The following is an 18,168-nucleotide window of genomic DNA, read 5'->3' on the forward strand; positions in this document are numbered from 1 at the left end:
ATTATTAAACTGGTGGGAGGGAAATGAAGCCGCTGTAGACATCTTAACGCTGATTGGCCAGGACTCGCGACGTCAAAGATCTTCTATTGCTAAGATGATCACGACCTCAGGTTTTTTTCCGTGTCCCACTCCAATCTCAGAAACGGCAGACAGTTGACCCCCCCCCCCACCCCTCCCAAAAACAAAAACTCTTCGGATCTACGTGATTCACGTGGATGACATATTTTGGTTTCAAAACGGCAAATTTTGCCGAAAGGTGAGGGATTTTCATGTCTGAATAACTGTTGCACATAATGTACCCCAATACATTATTGAGAAATTTCAGAGATGTTTTGCAAAAGTGTTTCGTGATGTCATGTCACATATCAAATCCATTCCCCCCCAAACCCGGACCCTTTCCAGTTTGCATACCGTGCCAAACGATCCACGGAAGATGCAATCTGCTCTGCTCTCCACCCAGCCCTCACTCACCTGGACAAAAAAGACTCATATGTGAGAATGCTGTTCATAGACTTTAGTTCAGCATTAAACACCATCATCCCAAAACAACTCATCTGCAAACTTGACCAGCTCAACACCTCGCTGTGTAACTGGCTGCTGGACTTTCTCAGTGAGAGGCCACAAGCGGTACGCATCGGCAACAACACCTCGAGCAGCATCACTCTGAAGAAAGGGGCCCTTCAGGGCTGTGGGCTCAGTCCTCTGCTCTTCACCTTGCTGACACACGACTGCAAAACCACCTACAGCACCAACCACATGGTCAAGTTCGCAGACGACACAACTCTGATAGGTCTCATCACCAAGGATGACGAGACCCACTACAGGAAGGAGGTCAACCTTCTGACCACGTGGTGCAGAGAGAATAACCTCCTTCTGAACAACAGCAAGACCAAGAAGATTGTTGTTGACTTCTGGAAAGGCCACACCCAACACCCACCACTGACCATTAACGATGCTGACAGAGAGCGAGTCAGCAGCACCAAGTTCCTGGGGGTGGACATTAGTGAGGACCTCTCGTGGACAGCCAACACTAAATCCCTGGCAAAGAAAGCACAGAGACGCCTCTACTTCCTCCGCAAACTGAGGAAAGCAGGAAGCCCCCCACCCATCATGTGCACCTTCTACCCTGGCACCAGAGGTGTCAAGTTTGTTCAACCTCATGATAGTATTTCCAATGTATCTAAACAGACAAGGCGATCAACAACCTGTTCATCAGTGCCTTCAGAACGCCTTAAAATAGCCACAGAAAGAGCTGTAGTAAAAATACGTGAGTCTGCAATAAAACAAAAGCATGCTGTGGAAATGGATAAAAAACGATTACAAGATGAATTGGAGAGAATTGAGCTAGAAGCGGATATAGCAGCATCTGAAGCCAAATTAGAACTTTTGGACCATTTTGATAAAGCCTCTGAAATTAGAGGACAAGGAAGAGATGGCATGAATAAATACTTGGACGGTCATAGGCAAGATGGCGCTGTGGATGAATTTGGATTCAACCCTGTCAAATACACGGAATTGGGAGCCATGCCTGAAACACCTCTTCAGAGATAATTCAGTCAACAGGGACATAAAGTAATCACTGATGGAAGACCTCTAGAGCAGGACCACAGAAGGCCAAATCACCCAAAAAGTGACATTTCTGACAGACTCTAGTAATCACGATAGGGCCCTGCTAGCTATGATCCAGAAACAAAATGAAACAACAGATGTATTAGTGAGACAGCAGAAACAGTCTTCACTTCCCTCCAGACAAATCCCAGTATTTGATGGTGACCCTTTAAGTTTTCAAACATTCATGCGTGCATTTAAGCATGGTATTGAAGATAAAACGAGTAATGACGAGGATAGACTTTACTACCTTGAACAGTACACTAGTGGCCAACCTAGAGAACTAGTGAGGAGCTGTTTTCATATGAAACCAAACAGAGTCTATGGTGAAGCACGGAGACTGATGAAGATTCACTTTGGCGATGGAATGAAAATTGCAAATGCCTACATGGAGAAAGCTCTCAACTGGAGCGATATTAAGGCTAATGACAGAAAGGCATTACATGCCTATGCTCTATACCAGGGATTCCCAAAGTGTGGTGCGCGCACCCCTGGAGCCTCCTTTTTTATATTTATATCTGTTTCTGAGCCAATGCATGTGCCACTCTTTGTTCTTTACGTGGCTTACTGTGTTTAAGTAAATAAATGTGAAATGCAATCTGCCTCTGAGCCTGTGCGTGTGTCCTCGCCATCCTTATTGCTCTTTAAAAGTGACGCCTTGTGTAACTGACATTTATACAGCGGACTAAATCTTGTAACAAACGCCACGCGCGAGCAAACAGTTCTCGCATTGGTCCGATTTTATGCGGCTATAAATATGCTCTGTTGCGTTTTTTTTTAAGGTGTGGGGGATTAGGGGTGCGTGAACCCGGTCGGGATGTAGAAGGGGGTGCGTGGCCTAAAAAGTTTGGGAACCGCTGCCTTAGAGGATGTTGCAATGCTATGAAAGAGCTACAAGACATGGGTTGTTTAAAGAAGTCCTTTAAACAACTCTATGTCTTTAGACCTCAATATACTGTTAGCTATACATTAACTACCTCCCGTAATTATACACACACCACACGGGCCTCTTCATTCAGTTCTTTCATCCCATACATTTGTCACACATACCTCACACCTCAATCAAGAACCTCGTCCTTTAGGTTAAGGCCTTATTTTTAATCACACCTTCGCATACATTTCCAGATGTACATCACAACTCAATCACAACCTTTCAGCTTAAGGCCTTATTTTCACTCACACATGCCGTGTGCTTCCAGTCTCACGCTTCACACATACACCCACCTGGTCTCTATACATCTCTACGTACTAACAAACAATTTATCCCATAACAATTTTATCATAGCCAATCAGAAATACTAAAATGTTATCATAATGGGATTAACCAATTAACTGAGTGCCCATGCTTATGGTTCTCCGGGCCCTCTGATGACCTCCTTGGCGGCAGGTCGCCGACATCCACAAAGGCTGACTGAGTGCACCTATACAGCTACTTTTATAATAGGCGTTCTGCTTACCTCTCGTGGGGGGATCCGTGCTTCAGTCAGGCCTGTGCGACGTCAACTTCCCCGCCGCCCCAGCTGTTGGTCGCAGATGGTGTCCGTCGTTTGTAGCTCGCCAACTGAAGTAGTAAATGAAATGTCTATTTTGCTGATAAAGGCCCCACCCGGCCGGTGGCTGTTCCGCCAGTGGAAAACGCTCTCGACTCTGAGTAACTACCAGGTCTCAGATTACAGATGGCTCACTCAGGAAATCTCCAGGACTCAAAGACGAACAGAGACAGGTCGATGAAGTGTTCCACGTCAATTTATTCACAAACAGCAAGTTTATGAACAAACGGTTGGTTCCGGCTGGCAACAGACAAAGAGAGTATAGGTTCCCCCTCGTTCTGCAATGCCCCAACTGACTCGTCCTCCCCGAAACCACCTAGTCATAATCAAAAACTATGCGTCATCAGTCCCTCTAGCCCTCCATTTCTTGGAAAGCAATGTTATTGTGACCCCTTAACCTTACTTGGAGTGTTGTTGACCAAATCCACCAATCAGCTTCCAGATGTTAGTGCATGATGTTATCGAGGCCTGCATTCCCCCCCCCCCCCCTTGTCTCCTTACTTGGAGCTAGGCCGTGGGCCCGGTCACCATGACTTTCTTGATAGGCTTAACTTCTGCCAAACCCATGTAGTGTACAGAGAAGAACATTACGCTTACGAAAGTGGGCCTGAGTGTCATTACAGCTGTGGCTCGGCTGTTGTTCTCTGAGATTTTAACCCTTCTTCTACACACCTGTAGATAAAACAACTCCCTTCATAGATGTATAGCTCTGTGATTACATAAACAATTCCCTCCAACAACATCATATGGAAAAATTCATGAAAACAGAATTTAACACTTTAACACTACATGCCACCATTCACCCATTCATACACTGATGGCAGGAGGTACCATGCAAGGTAGGGAACGAATCACAAGCATTAATGTCCTCTTTCAGGACATTTTAATTTGTTTTGACTTTCCACAATCACCTAATACATTAAATAATTCTAATCAATACAATTGCCTAATAAATTAAGTGTTATTCATTTATTAATAAATAAATTAATGCCCATCAGGGCTAACTGACCATTCATACTCGTTCACACACCGCAGGAACAACCTGCGTTGGCAAATCGGGGGTTAAATGTCTTGCCCAAGAATAAATCGATATGGACGGGGATCGATCTGCCGATCCTTTGATTATCGGACGACCCTGCTCTACCAGTGATTCACAGTAACCTGAGAGTACCTGATGAGGTATTTGGCTGCATAGTGTTCTTGTTTTGACATGGGATATGGCTGCATACCCCAGACAGGCATTGGCTGAACCCTTACACTGTTTACAAAAGTGTTAAGGTAGCATTGTGAGAAAACTATGTTTAATAGCGCTCCTATAGGAGCTATTGTGTATTATAATGAGTTTAAATGTTGGAGGGTCTTCTGTATGAATAATGCAATTATGATAAATGAATAACACTTCATTTATTAGGCAATTGTATTGATTAGAATTATTTAATGTATTAGGTGATTGTGGAAAGAATCCAGACAACATCAAGCCCCAACCAAATAAGTTAACGTCTGTGAGTAAATCAAGGACATGGGCTAAAGAATGGAGGATGAAAGGACATGATCAGGAATGTGGAGCACTAAAGTTGCTTGGCCTAAAGCAGTGGTTCAACTGGTCTGGCTCCGGGACCCACCATCCCCCATGAATGACAAGACGTGATCCAAATCAAGGAACATTCTCAACTTCTCAAATAAATTGAATGAAAAGATGGTTTGAACCAGAGTTTGTTCCTCTCATGCGCCATCAGTTGTGAATGTTATATTCAGTAGGCTGTTTAATTTAATTATCCTAAAAATCCCATATCAGGATGGTTTGACCCAACTTGGCACACGCTGCTGAAAACATGGAGGACGAGTGCAAAACAAGTTGAAACCAGAGCCAGCAAAATAACTACGCTCTTTTTTTTTCAGGCAAAGGCATGCAACCCACTGAAAACGTTAGAACGTTAGAACAATGCAAATAAAGTTCTGTCTGTGCAAAAAAATAACTAATATTTTGCACAAAAAAAAGCTTTTAATAGCAATAGCAATTAACCTGGTTTGCACTGAATATCTTTAGATAATAACAATAATGTGCAACCTGTGCAAAACAAAAATAGTGCAGATATGTGTGAGCCATCAAGTTGTATCAGTAGTAGTGGCTGCAGTGAGCTGCTTTCCTCTAAAAAAAAATGTAAATGAGGTTGCAGGCTTGATACGGCTACTCTCAATTCATGCTGAATGTTGATCTTAGATCTGTATTCTGTCTTGAGAGACGCAACAGTAGAAAAGCCGACCTCGCAGAGATCTCACGGAGTCAGAGATCGGCTTTTGACAAAATGCCAACAATCGGCGAGTCGAGCATGTGCAGCGTAACCTGTTAACGACCTAACGTAAACATTTCCACGAATGTACAAGCATTTCGCCATGTATTTATTAATGACATTATTTCCATGTACTTTATACGTTTGTACTATGTAGGGTTCTCATGTAGCTCATGGGGAGAGTGGTCGTCCTGAAACCACAATATCCCTGGTCTCCCCATAGTTTGTATGTTGGTGTCCTTGAGCAAGACACTGAACCCCCAGTTGCTCCCTGGTTGCTTCACAGCAGCCCACTGCTCATCAATTACTAAGCATGGGTAAAATGCAGAGAATAATTTCCCCAATTTGGGATTAATAAAGGATTATTAAAAGAAAAAAAGAACCCTTTAATATCTCCTACAGGGCTGCGCCCCACAGTTTGAAAACCACTGGCCTAAGGCCTGAGGACTGCTGTTTACGCAGGGTTGGGTTGACCAACACCGAACTGAACAAGATGAAGGGGGGCCTGAAGGAGGCACATACTGAGACTTCTCTAGAGTACAGATCCATCAACTTATTCTGTATTCGGTTAGTTTCCTCATAATCATACTCTTCCAGCTGTGCTTGGTCTACAGGCTTTCATTGCGTTGAACTTCTAGTTTGACCTATCAGATTGCTCTTTCAGGTATGAGCACGTTGGAGTGTTGTTGCCCGTTATCTTTCAAAAGGCAGGCTAGTCTGGCTTGTTCAGGCTTGTTGGAATGTGGAATGCGTTTTTTCCCGAGGCCGTCAGTCAAAAATGGAGCTACCCACAAGGGAGGGAGAGACTTTCATCCAACCAAAGTAAGACCCAGTGTAGAGGTAGTTTCTGACTGAATATAAAGGGAGGATTCTGAATGCAGAAGGATTCTGCTCAGGGGATTGTGACTTGACTTCTGTCCCAGCCATCAGTCCAGATAGTAGCTGACTTATCGAGACTACAGTACAGCTGCTTTCTTGCAACTCTGTCATTCGTAATGGCAGCGGTGAGTACTAAAGAAATATCATCATGATACTCATATATGGTTGTATTGTTTGCTTGATATTTACCAATTAGTTTGTGGTGCTGTTATTGTATTTTTCTTTTAATTTCTACTGCATTATGTTTCCGTATCATTCTAAGGCAATATATTTATTTAGCCGCCAGAAGTGTTTTTTTTACTGTGAATATTCTGGTTATTGTAGCAATTGTGCATTTGTTAGCATTAAACGATAAGGGCAATAAACACATCTTTGAATCTCAATCTGCTTTTGCTCTAACCTTTGTGTTATTGCACCTTGCTGAAGAGTGACATTTAGAAAGACCTGGACAAGGATGAGGCCATCCTAGATTTAGAGTTTCAAAAGTAAAACAACTGGATACGTTCTACTCAACCCTGTCTCCTAAAAATTACGTTCCCCCAGAACTAATACGCATTCCCAATTACGTTTGATCAGAAACGTATCTCCTCCCTGATTATGTTTGTGTTTGACGTATTACACATACGTTGATTAAACACGTATGTTGATTATACACGTATTTTTGTTTTATTGTTTTTATGTTTGTGTTTGACGTATTACACATACGTTTGTTGTTCGCTGGTTCAGGCGGAGCAGCAGCAGTTTCAATCAGAAACGGGGAGACGGCGGTGGTGACGGGCGGAGCTTCTCAACGCTGATTCTCAACGCTGATTGGCTGCCGCAACTTTGCGTCACGCGATTTCTCCGCCAGAGTTGGGAGAATTCAACTCACGCGAATTCGCGCCGTGTCCTTCGCTTTGTTCGCCCCAGGTCAAACGTTCTGTTCGCGCCGCCTCCAACGCGTCTATCTCGCCGCGGCGCGAATAAATCGCCAATTCGCGTCGCAGCGCGTCTGTGGATTGACTTTACATGTAATCTGGTCGCGCCGCAAATTCGCGCCGCGTCCGGTGTGAACACACCATTATGTTGAATTAAAAACATGGAATCCTGCAATCCTTCATTTCTTAGTGTTAACGCCTCTTTAACTTTGCATATTGACACCAGTGGTAGTTATCTCATTTTCCTATGAAAATGAAATAACAATCTCATGTTTTTTAACTGTTTGGTTATTTGCGCTGATTTTAGACACTTTACATCATACCCCACATTTGAATTTATAAGTTTAAAAATACACATGTTGTGTTTTCTTGTTTATGTTTCATGGCCTCATGATTTCATGTTTGCTTTATTCAATAGAAGAGAGATGTGACCAGTTGGACGCTGAGTGTCACCATACTGCGAGCAGAGAACATCTTCCCCTCAGATTATGGTACGCATTGCACTTTATGAACATTTGAACATTTTGTGACTTGCACACTTTATGTTGATATGAAATCCTGTTCCTTAATTTCCACGTATACAAGGTACGCACTGATAAAAACAGGCCCTGTTCAGCAGGGCTCTGTGCACAACAAGGTGATCAAATGTGATTAATGGTAAAATGTGGTCTCTCAAAGATAGTAGGCGACATGAAACTATCACAACACGAGATATAAATTCCCCCTTCCCTTTCGTAGCTCTCTCACAGTCCAACTGCTAGCTAGCTAGCTGAACCAACCACCTCTACCAGCATGAAACATCAAGGAAGTGGTAAAGAAGTAAAGCCTCTTTTTATTCAATTGGCTGCCTGGGCCAAGTGTGACATTGATGACTGTAACGTCCACAGGAAAACAATGGTTTTGCTGGTGATGCATGGCGTCTCGGTGTGATCACCCCCTTCAGCTTTTCTGCAAGAACTGCCGCACAGACATGAACTGAGGCGGAATCATGAAACGTTTGGATCTTCTATATTCCGAGTGGAGTTTTCTTTACATATGTTTCACTCAGTCACTTGTGTTTCCTGTTCCAGAATATCAACAGGTCAGCTTTCGCTAACCGGAATGGTGCAAAAATAGTTTAAGCCCCTCAAAACTTGGTTTCAAATCTTATGTATTTCTATATATTCTTGACTAAATAAGCCAATATCTAAACTAAATTTAAATTGAAGGAAGACTGATTGTCCTCATCAGGACTGTGTGGACGTGGTTTCACCAGATGTGATTGACGGTGCATGACATGCTTTTCCAACCAAACCTTTTTCAAGACCTTTAACACCAACATTCAGTCCCATTTAGTGACTTGATGGCAACGACAATATAGGTCATTATATACGCTGCTAGCATGCTGTACATATTAATGACTTTAGTTACAAATACTTGGGTTTAGTTATGAGCAGGGAAATAGTGTATGACCTACGCTTGTTACATGAACCCTGCACTGCAAAAAAGGAATTTCAAGAAAGTAAAAAAAGCCTTGTATCAAGAAAGTAAGTCATATTTGCCCAAAAAAAGAATATTAATCTTGTCAAGCATGTTTTGATAATGATGTTTTGAAAATATCTAATTTTAAGAAAGTATGCCTTCTTGATTTTTGGCTTATTTTAAGAAATCTTGTCAAGCAAAAAAATCTGCCAATGAATGTTTTGCTTCTTTCTAGAAGGGCTGTTTTTGCAGTGTGTCTATTAATCCTTCTCCTGATTTCAAACACCAGGTTCTGAATCAGACTGCTATGTTGCTGTGTGTCTGCCCTCAACATCGTCAAGACTCTACAGGACAAAAAGTGTGGCAAACAGTAAAAACCCAGAGTGGAATGATACTTTTACTTTCAAGGTCAATGACAATCTCAAGGTAAGACCACAGTACAGTAGGCTACTAGTACCTCACTAATATCTCATCATGTCTTTCTTTAATGAACTACAACATGAGTTATTCTGGAAAAAAGGAGGATTCTATGAAGTGAAATAAGTCTCATTGAAAAGTAGGATTTACAAATGTGTACAACTATTTGTGTGTAATATTGGGTGTTCATAAATGCATGTTTTAATCTATCCACAATGCCAAGCAATTTGAACTTGTGAAACAGATGTTTTATTTCAACTTCACAGCTTCACAGATCTGATCATGTCCACCTTTGAAAAGCTTCTTGTGATACAAATGTCCAAAATATGAGTGGCATTCGGTTGTATTTGTTAAAGATTGTTAACTGTGTGTGCAAACTTCTTCAGACTATTTTCACATTCTCCAGCTCCGCTCCATGCAGATCCACCAGCCTGGGACATCTGGGCTCTGAGTCAAATTATGTGTTATTTCAAAGAGGGAATGCTATTTTTCTGAATAGACAGAATAGCTCATCACCCTTTGAGTAGTACAAATACATTTACCTGCTATATACTTAATTCAGTAGTAAATATATGCAGTGTAAATATAAACTACTGCTAGTGGTAGAATTGTTCTTCTGCTGTGAAAACATTTCAGGCTGGTTGAACCAGGAGAGATTGGACCACAATCTCATATTTCAGTCTGGGGATTAGGTTTTTTCACACTCTCTACTCTTAGACACTTCATGTAGTTAATGTAAAACTCAAAAATAACTGACTATTAAAATAAAAATAAAACAACACATTTTTCTTTAGTTTTTCCAAGGACACACATGACAAATGTTCCAAGTGAAGCCATACCTTGCTTTAACTTTACATTTCCAGAGCAATCTCGAGGTGAACCTGTATGATGAGGACCCCATGAAGACTGACAACCTGATCTCCTCCCGAAAGCTTGATGTCAGCAGTCTGACTGTGGGAAAGAAGGGAACCAAGGAGTTCATCATCGACCCTGAGGTACAAGTATCAAACATACTTTAGACATTTGCATGACCCATCCATTCATTATCTGTAACCGCTAATCCTGTTTGTGGGTGTTGCTGGATTATCCCAGCTGACATTGGACGAAGGCAGGGTCCACAAGGCTGACATTCACAGACAAGCTCACATTCATACCTACGGGCAATATAGAGTCATCAATTAACCTGAGCTGCATGTCTTTGAGCACTGTGGGAGGAGGAACCCAGAGAGAACCCTCCCTGACGCTGGGGAGAACATGCAAGCTCCCTACAGAGGGGATTGAACCTGTGTGACTCTTGCTGTGAGGCTACAGTGCTAGCCACCACACCACCATGCAGCCCCGTCTGCATGATGATACAGCCTAAAGTGTTGATTTATTAGAAGACTGCCAGACAACAACAAAAACATCTTTGAAAAACTAAAAACAGACAGTCAAGAATCACCAATCTGAAGGTGGTTTTTAAAAAGGTTATTGAGCTGAAACAATTAGCCAATTCATCAATTAATTGATGAACAGAGCATATTTAAAATGTCTCCACATCAATAATAATTTGGTGAAAAAAAGAGCGAATACCTCTCGTAGATTTGACACCGCCACTTCCAGCAGGTTTGATTTGAAAGAATGTGGGCATTGACAACCCATAGGGCCTGCTTGCACTGGTCTCTCAGAAAAGTGACCGAACAATCCCAGTAAAGAGTTTCAAATGTAATTTGTAAATTGTACTCTAACGGCTCCACATTTCAAAAGCTACATAGAATCTCTGGATCAAGTCATTTCGTAAATGGAATGATACTTTTACTTTCAAGGTTAATGACAATGTTAAGGTAAGACCATAGTACAATAGGCTACTAGTACATCACTAATATCTTATCATACATTTCTTTAATGAACTACAACATGTGTATAGCCTTCCTATGTTGTAAAAATGTGGAGTGTATTGACCTTGTAGAGTACAGTAAGGTATACATTTTGCCCCGGTTGGTGCGTCAGGATCTGTTGTCTCTTAAAGCAGGAGCACACAGGTGCTGCAGGGCTTAAGCTCCCATCCACCACCAACAGCACTGCTGCTTTTGTTAAACCAACCGGCAGTGTTTATTGGAAGCCAAAAGTTAGTGAGGGATCATGTCCTGGTTGCTTCACTAGTTTGCTAGGGGGGCTCGCCATCATCACCCATCATTTCCTTTATCAAGAGGGAGGACATACATCAGGCTGAATACCTGAGAACGTTTAGATGGATTCATACCTGGATATGATGTAACATCACCTTCTTTTGTAGTAGCAGCAGTGCCGCAAATTTTTGTTCCATGATCATATATTTACACATTTTCCTGCCTTTTTCTCTCTGGTCAAAGGGCAAACTCTGGATAGCGTTTGAGCTTGTGGAAAGGTAAAGTTTCTTTGATTTTATATTTAATGTGGCATCTTAGTTTGCCTTCTGACTTTTCAGTGCTTTTTGAGAACTTGCAATTTCTCAAAATATAAATAATTATTCGTAAGAAATTAAGTTTGACACAGTACAAAAACAGAATATGTTTTTTCTCTCATGCTGTTTGTGCCATAAAACTAGTTTTAAAAAGTGCAATTTAAAACGTTTATGGTGTATACCACGGGTGCCCAATACGTCGTTGATCGCGAAGGTAGTGCGGGTAGATTGCTTGCCAGTCAAAAACTAATTGAAACGCAGCTCCCGGTGGGCAAATCAGGCTCGTTCGAAGGAGCTGCGCCTCGCCTGGAATCCAGATGAGTCAAGAAACTGCGGTCAAGTCGGAGCGTTTTCAGCTGCCTTCAAAGTAAACACAGGAAGTCACAGAAAAAATGACTTCCTGTTAGTTCCGAACTTTAGGCTTCTTGTAGTTTAACTTAACGCTGGATTGTTGACTATTCGTCTCAGAAAGGATGCTAGACCCATATTTCTACATAAATATATATTTATAAACACATGAATAAATCCAAACATGATCTGTAAACTACAAGTAGACAAAAGTTCGGAACCAACAGGAAGTCATTTTTTCTGTGACTTCCTGTGTATACTTTGAAGGCAGCCTAAAACTGTCCGACTTGATCGCAGTTCACTGGAAACGCCTCCTACAGCGGCCACATGCTCTCGTCTGGATTCCAGGCGAGGCGCAGCTCTAACGAACGAGCCTATTGTCAATCACCACAGCTTGAATGGATTTATTGCCAAGTGCAGGGAGGACGATGTTTTCCCCGACTTCCTTAATTACCACTGCATAATACACCAACAAGCCTTATGCGCTGCAATGCTTAACATGAAAGAGATCATGGATGTGGCAACAAAGATCGCCTATTTGAGCGAGAGCTCTTCAAAGACGGCTGATCTGTGCGCATCTGGAGAAGGCTGACTGTATAATAATATTATAAAAATATCCAAACACCGTTCCACCATGACTGATGACATTTGGTCTGCCTAGGGCTGGCAACCAGCAGCTACTGTCCGGACTATGCAACCCTGCTGGTTCCATTCAGTGAAGTCATCAGAGTAAAATGTAATCACCAAAAATGTACAGAATTGTATTGTGTCATAAGGGTTCATGCAGTTATGCAATGTATGCCAATATTGTAAATATAAAGTATACTCGGTATATTTATACATTAATAATGCTATATTTATATAAATATAGGTATTTACCATTATTAATGTAGGTAGATCTTTTTGACTTGGTCATTTTAAAAGTAGCTCGCGAGCCAAAAAAATGTGGGCACCGCTGATGTATACTGTATGTGATCCATATCATATAGCAAGTACTGCGTTTTTTTATAAATTGGTTGTCTGACCTGCAAATGTTAAAATTTATCAAGTCCATACAGTTTCTCTGAGCAGTTCTAAAACAATAAACACTCAAAATGGCTAAACATTCTACTCACTTATTTCATTAATTTAATGAAGTATTATATTAGTATTAGGCTCACAACAAAGACAATGTTGCACTGTTACCATAACAGGATATGATCTTTTTTTTAATCTTTAGCTTAGTAGTTGATTTCTCCACCTGCCACTGTTTATTTTGTCTTTTTGCTAATTCCTGATAGGCTGATACTGCACACTTAGCTCATCAGGATCAATGAGAGCTGTGGGACTCTGTAAGACAGTCTATGTCAGCTGGAAAACCAAAACAATCCTTTCAAAGATTTCAACATTTCTTTCAAAGCTACCTCCGTCATCATGTCTCTTTAATACAAGTATTTTACATCAGCTGAAGACATTTTAGACATTTTACAACGTTGGCTGAGTTATACTTCTGCCTGCATTACACTAAACTATTCAATTAAGAGGCTTACAATGCACTTTCCTTCCATCTGTCATTCATGATCTGGTATTTATGATCTGGTATGCTATGTGAATATTGATTTAAAATGTTTTAATCTTTTGTGTTTGTCTTTTTAGTGAGAGGAAAGTTTTCAGTCACATCAACGATGTCCCCTCAGCGGTAAGCACTCTAGATAACATACACACCCCATGAAGATAGAAGTAAACCAAAGACAATCTGAATCTAGTAACCAAACACCAAAAGGTGACATGAACGAGGTGCCCTGGTCCGTCAGAATCTATTCCGGGATTCCGACTCGAGAGATGACCTGAAACAGAGCCTGCGCGACACTATTTGCAGAAATGTTGCGCAACGGCACTGCCTCCGGATATCGTGTTGCCTAATCCACCAGCTGAACATCAATTCTTATCACTTGGTCGAAAGCTGAGTACAGAGTATCATCCCAAGAAAATCTTCCATGGAGTGGAACTCAGGAGGCTCCGCCAGTTCCCCCTCCCCGTCTGCAGTGTCGGACAACCTTGCGTCGTCGCTGTCACACATATCGCATGACCCTGTCTGCCGTGAATGCCCCATTAGTTTATTAAATCCCGGCCAATCGCTTCCCAAGATTAGGCCACAGGGAGCCAAGAGCTGCGAAGTTGCAGCCACCTGGTGGCGGCGTCGTTTAGCTGCTGGGCAAAAGCGAATGGTCGGTCCTCGGCCCCCAGGCCCCAGCCTGGCCTCGCGGAACCTCTGCCGGTGGTCCTCCGGAGACAGGCCCAGTCGGTCTATGGCGGCTTTACGCACACAGCCTGCCTGGCTGCCGGGAGCAGCCCCAGAGCCACCGTCTGTGCCTCTCCGGCCATGAGAGGCAGTAGCCGGACCACCCACTCGGCCACAGTGGTTTTTATTCAACTCGGGCATGCAGGTATTTGGCTGTTCCAGCTGCGTCACCTCTGCTTCCCGCTCTTCTCCTCTCCTCAGTCGCTACTCAGACACAAAACACAAATTGCCCCCCAGCTGAGGGCAATTACACCTCCTGTTCCCTGAACCACACCCTCGCTCAGTTCCCTCTGCAGCTGAGCCTAACCCCGCCGCCACAGTCATGTTCTGGAGGAGGCAACAGAGTCACATCAGCTGCATGGAGCAGAGACGCAATTATGAGGTCCCAAAGCTGTACTCTCCCTTCCCCCAAGCATATGGATGGGTCTTCCCCCAAGTCCTCAAACTCTGCCTCCTCAACAGTGGACATCTTGGTCAATGAGCTTTTTCCACCGCTGAACAAGATCCCCAGTCTGGGTCAGCAGTTCTCCTCCCCTGCTTAACACAGCATGAGCTAGCTGTGTGTGGGGATATCGCTGCAGTATTGGTCTCGACCGATCTTTAATTAAAATCTTTGTCTTAGACCGAGACGCGTTCAATGTCAGAATCTGCCTCGAGACCAAGACCAGTCTTGAGTACGACACTGTAGACTACAAATGGCTATCTAAGGGATAAAGTTTCTCAACAACCATCCGCTGGTAAAATTGCCAATACTCTCATTGGCAGTCATTAAATAAAAAATTCAATAATATATCAGTGGCGGGCCGTGGTATTCCGACCTACGACAAACATGCGTTGTCATTAAATCCGCCACTGAGCGCCAAAACAAGCAAAACACTAAACATGTCACTAAACTTCTCTCCTTCAGCCCTCCAGCTCCCACTGAGCTGTGCCCTGTTGACACACTGACCAATCACAGCGCATGTTAATGGTCACGCCGGGCCCTGTAGCGAATCAGACGTCCAGACCCGCTAGAAGCTTTTTCATGTATTTTAATCAGGCAACTCTTCAACAGAGAAAGAGAGGTGAAATGTGATTGGATAAGAGATGCTGTTAAGCAGCTCCCAAACAGAGGCGTACCAGAGGCCTTAAGCAGAGGAACAGATGAAGACAGGAGCTGTGCAATGAGAAAATAAGCTAATAGGGAAAAATTATTATAATACATGTAGTGTATTTGTGAAAAAACAATGACATTATAAAATAGATATAACTTTTAATTATAAAAAATAAAAATAAATTAAATTATAAAATAGCTGTAACTTTGTGATTCTGTTTAGAAAAAGGGAAAAAAGGGAAACCTCAGGTAAAACAATTATAATGGAAGACTCCTATTTGTATGTATGTAAAGTGTAGCCAGTTGAATTGATTATAGTGGAAGTGCAGCGCGCACAGTTCACATAAGTTACACCTTCAATGTATCCTGGACAAGTCTTTTCATAATTGCTTTTGGGTGTCTTATTCAACAGAAGGAAATTATCTCCTATTTGACCTTGAGCGTCACCGTACTGAGAGCAGAACAAAATGCCTCCAAAGATTACTGTAAGTATGACTATCACTTTTTTAAGTAACAGTATGTGCTATGCATCTTTTGTAATGACACTTAATTCCTTTTAAAAATCTTTTTCACAGGTCTGTTTTATTTAAAAATATGTTTACATGAAACTGACGTAACACCTGTTCTGCTTAATCATTGCATGACTATTTTCCTGACTCTGTTACAGGGTCTGAATCCGACTGCTACGTGATCCTCACTCTCCCGACAGCAACGGCAAAAACCTACCGTACAACAACTGTGTCGAACAACAACAACCCAGAATGGAATGAGACGTTTACCTTTCGGGTCCCCACCCATGTGAAGGTGAGTCTACTCAATATTAGCATGACATCAAACCAAGCATCTGACTGCTGTTGTTCACTCAGAAGAGACTTGTTTAGAATTCAATGATAATGTATTACATATGAAGAACATTTGAATGTTCAAAGTCTTTGGCGATTGGTCAGTTCTGATAAGGTAGAATCCCCCTGGAGTCCAGACACTGGTGGTGGTGAAGAAGGGAGTTGCTGCAATCCGATGATGAATAAAGAGCATGACTGAATGCTGACTGGAGGTGGAGGAGGGTCGCATCTGGTCCGACCTGAAATGACACTTGACAGCAGCAGAGCAGAGAAACTATTTAAAAGTTTGACAGCAACGATATGATTGGCTTAAACTATTAAGCCCCATGGCATTTTTTTAGGATTCTGCTCGAAATAACATACCCAAACAAAAAAGGGTGTATCTCTGCAACCACAAGGGCTATTTGAATAATTTTGTGTTTTGGTGTTATAATAAAGGCAACCCATGTGAGCTTTTGTTCAGATGTGTAAATGTTAGTATATATGTTACTGGTTAAAAGTAAATAAAGATTGTAACACAGTAAAAATAGAAGTTTCAGGTCCGCTATAAAAAAAGCACTTTCAGGATGATTAATGTCTTTGAAATGATGCTTCAGTAAGCCCTAAAGCTCTCCAAAATCATCACACAATATGTGAACATTCTCTCTGCAAAGTTTGACTTTGAAAAAGTGAAGCAGAACAAAGTCAGAGAGGTAAAGTACAGAGAGAATTCAGGCGAGGTTTCCAGCATTTGCGCATATTTGCGCGTATTTGCGCGCATCTGTGACATTTGAATTTGTTCATGTACCAAACCTTATATTTCACTTGTATATTACTTATGGTGTTCAATACACTTATGTCAGTGTGGATTTACTGGGGAAAATGCATTTTTTCTTCTAATGAACAAAGGTAGGCAGCATTTTCTGACTGTAAAGCGATAAAGCGATTCATGTTGCTGTGTTATTTGGTTCATATCTCGATGATGCTTTGGAGCAGAGGGATTTGGAATCTGTGTGGAATTGTCTTGCTTTTTGCCATCTGTTTTTTTCTGATAGCACCGAGCTACGGGTTGCTAGTTCTGTAAACATGCCAAGTGGGCCGACTCATGACAAAATTATGATTATGATATTTTAATAATTATTAGGGCCCGAGCACTGACGTAGTCAGAGTCGAGGACCTATTGTTATTCAAATGTTTATTTATTATTCTTCACCAATGCGCAGGGAAAAGAGGTGCTTGGGATGAACCTAAATTCTTCAAAATGTGCACACCCATCCGACTCGGCGAACATTTTAATATAATTTGGGTGTCGGCCAAAAGTCTGAGAAAATGTCTCTATAGCGCCCCCTTTAGTTGTGAAAGCCCACCCATTTTGCAAACTTTGACCGATTGACTTGAAATTTTGCACACATGTCCGGGTGGGACTGCTCTACAAAAAACTCATCTGTGAAATTTAAAATGCGCCTAATTAGATTTTCCGCCATTTTGAATTTTGTAAAAAACACATTTTTGCCCATTCCTCCTAAACGTTGGGTCCATTTCTTACGAAATTTCCTGTGAATCATCAGTGGCTCAATGTGATCAAACGGTATTGTCAACCGTGTTGATATCTCATTGCGTTCAGAAGTTATTAACCAATTAACCTCTTAGGGGCGTGGCTCAATATGTCAATACACATAACTTCCAAATTACTTGGCCTATCTTCACAAACTTTGTAGCATATGTCAACATCGTGTCCCTTAACGTACCCAAATTGTTTCATAATATTCAAACACTAGAGGGCGCTGCAGTGAACCGCTCAATTTTGGCCTTTTCCTTGTTTTCAGGCGTTGTATTCTGACGAACTCCTCCTAGAGATTAAACACGATTGATTTCACATTCGGGAAATATGATGTTGAGACCTTTGCAGGGAAACGTTATTTCAGGATTATTAAAATATCGAACTATGTGAGCGCAGAGCAGCGGCAAAGAGACGCCATTTTCCATGAAAATGGAAGTTGTTTTAACTCGGCCGTACATAATGGAATCTACTCCATATTTCTCATATACCATGACCTCTTGACCCTTGAATCCATATGAT

At 41.9% G+C, this 18,168-nt stretch overlaps 1 protein-coding gene across 1 annotated transcript in view; it reads left to right on the forward strand.

Moving 5' to 3' along the window:
• Positions 1-498: 498 nt before the first annotated feature.
• The window catches only part of LOC306746839 (cytosolic phospholipase A2 beta-like), a gene marked incomplete at its 5' end in the record, with an annotated part of 45,886 nt that continues 28,216 nt past the window's right edge, over positions 499-18,168 (forward strand). The window contains 8 exons of the mRNA XM_079229818.1: positions 499-764; positions 885-1,138; positions 8,996-9,132; positions 9,987-10,118; positions 11,475-11,509; positions 13,529-13,571; positions 15,680-15,752; positions 15,935-16,071. Of these exons, the coding sequence (XP_079085944.1) occupies positions 499-764; positions 885-1,138; positions 8,996-9,132; positions 9,987-10,118; positions 11,475-11,509; positions 13,529-13,571; positions 15,680-15,752; positions 15,935-16,071 (1,077 nt within the window). The remainder of the gene's footprint in view (positions 765-884; positions 1,139-8,995; positions 9,133-9,986; positions 10,119-11,474; positions 11,510-13,528; positions 13,572-15,679; positions 15,753-15,934; positions 16,072-18,168) is intronic.

The sequence above is a fragment of the Taurulus bubalis genome (assembly GCF_910589615.1).
Source record: "Taurulus bubalis genome assembly, chromosome: 14".
Taxonomy (NCBI): domain Eukaryota; kingdom Metazoa; phylum Chordata; class Actinopteri; order Perciformes; family Cottidae; genus Taurulus; species Taurulus bubalis.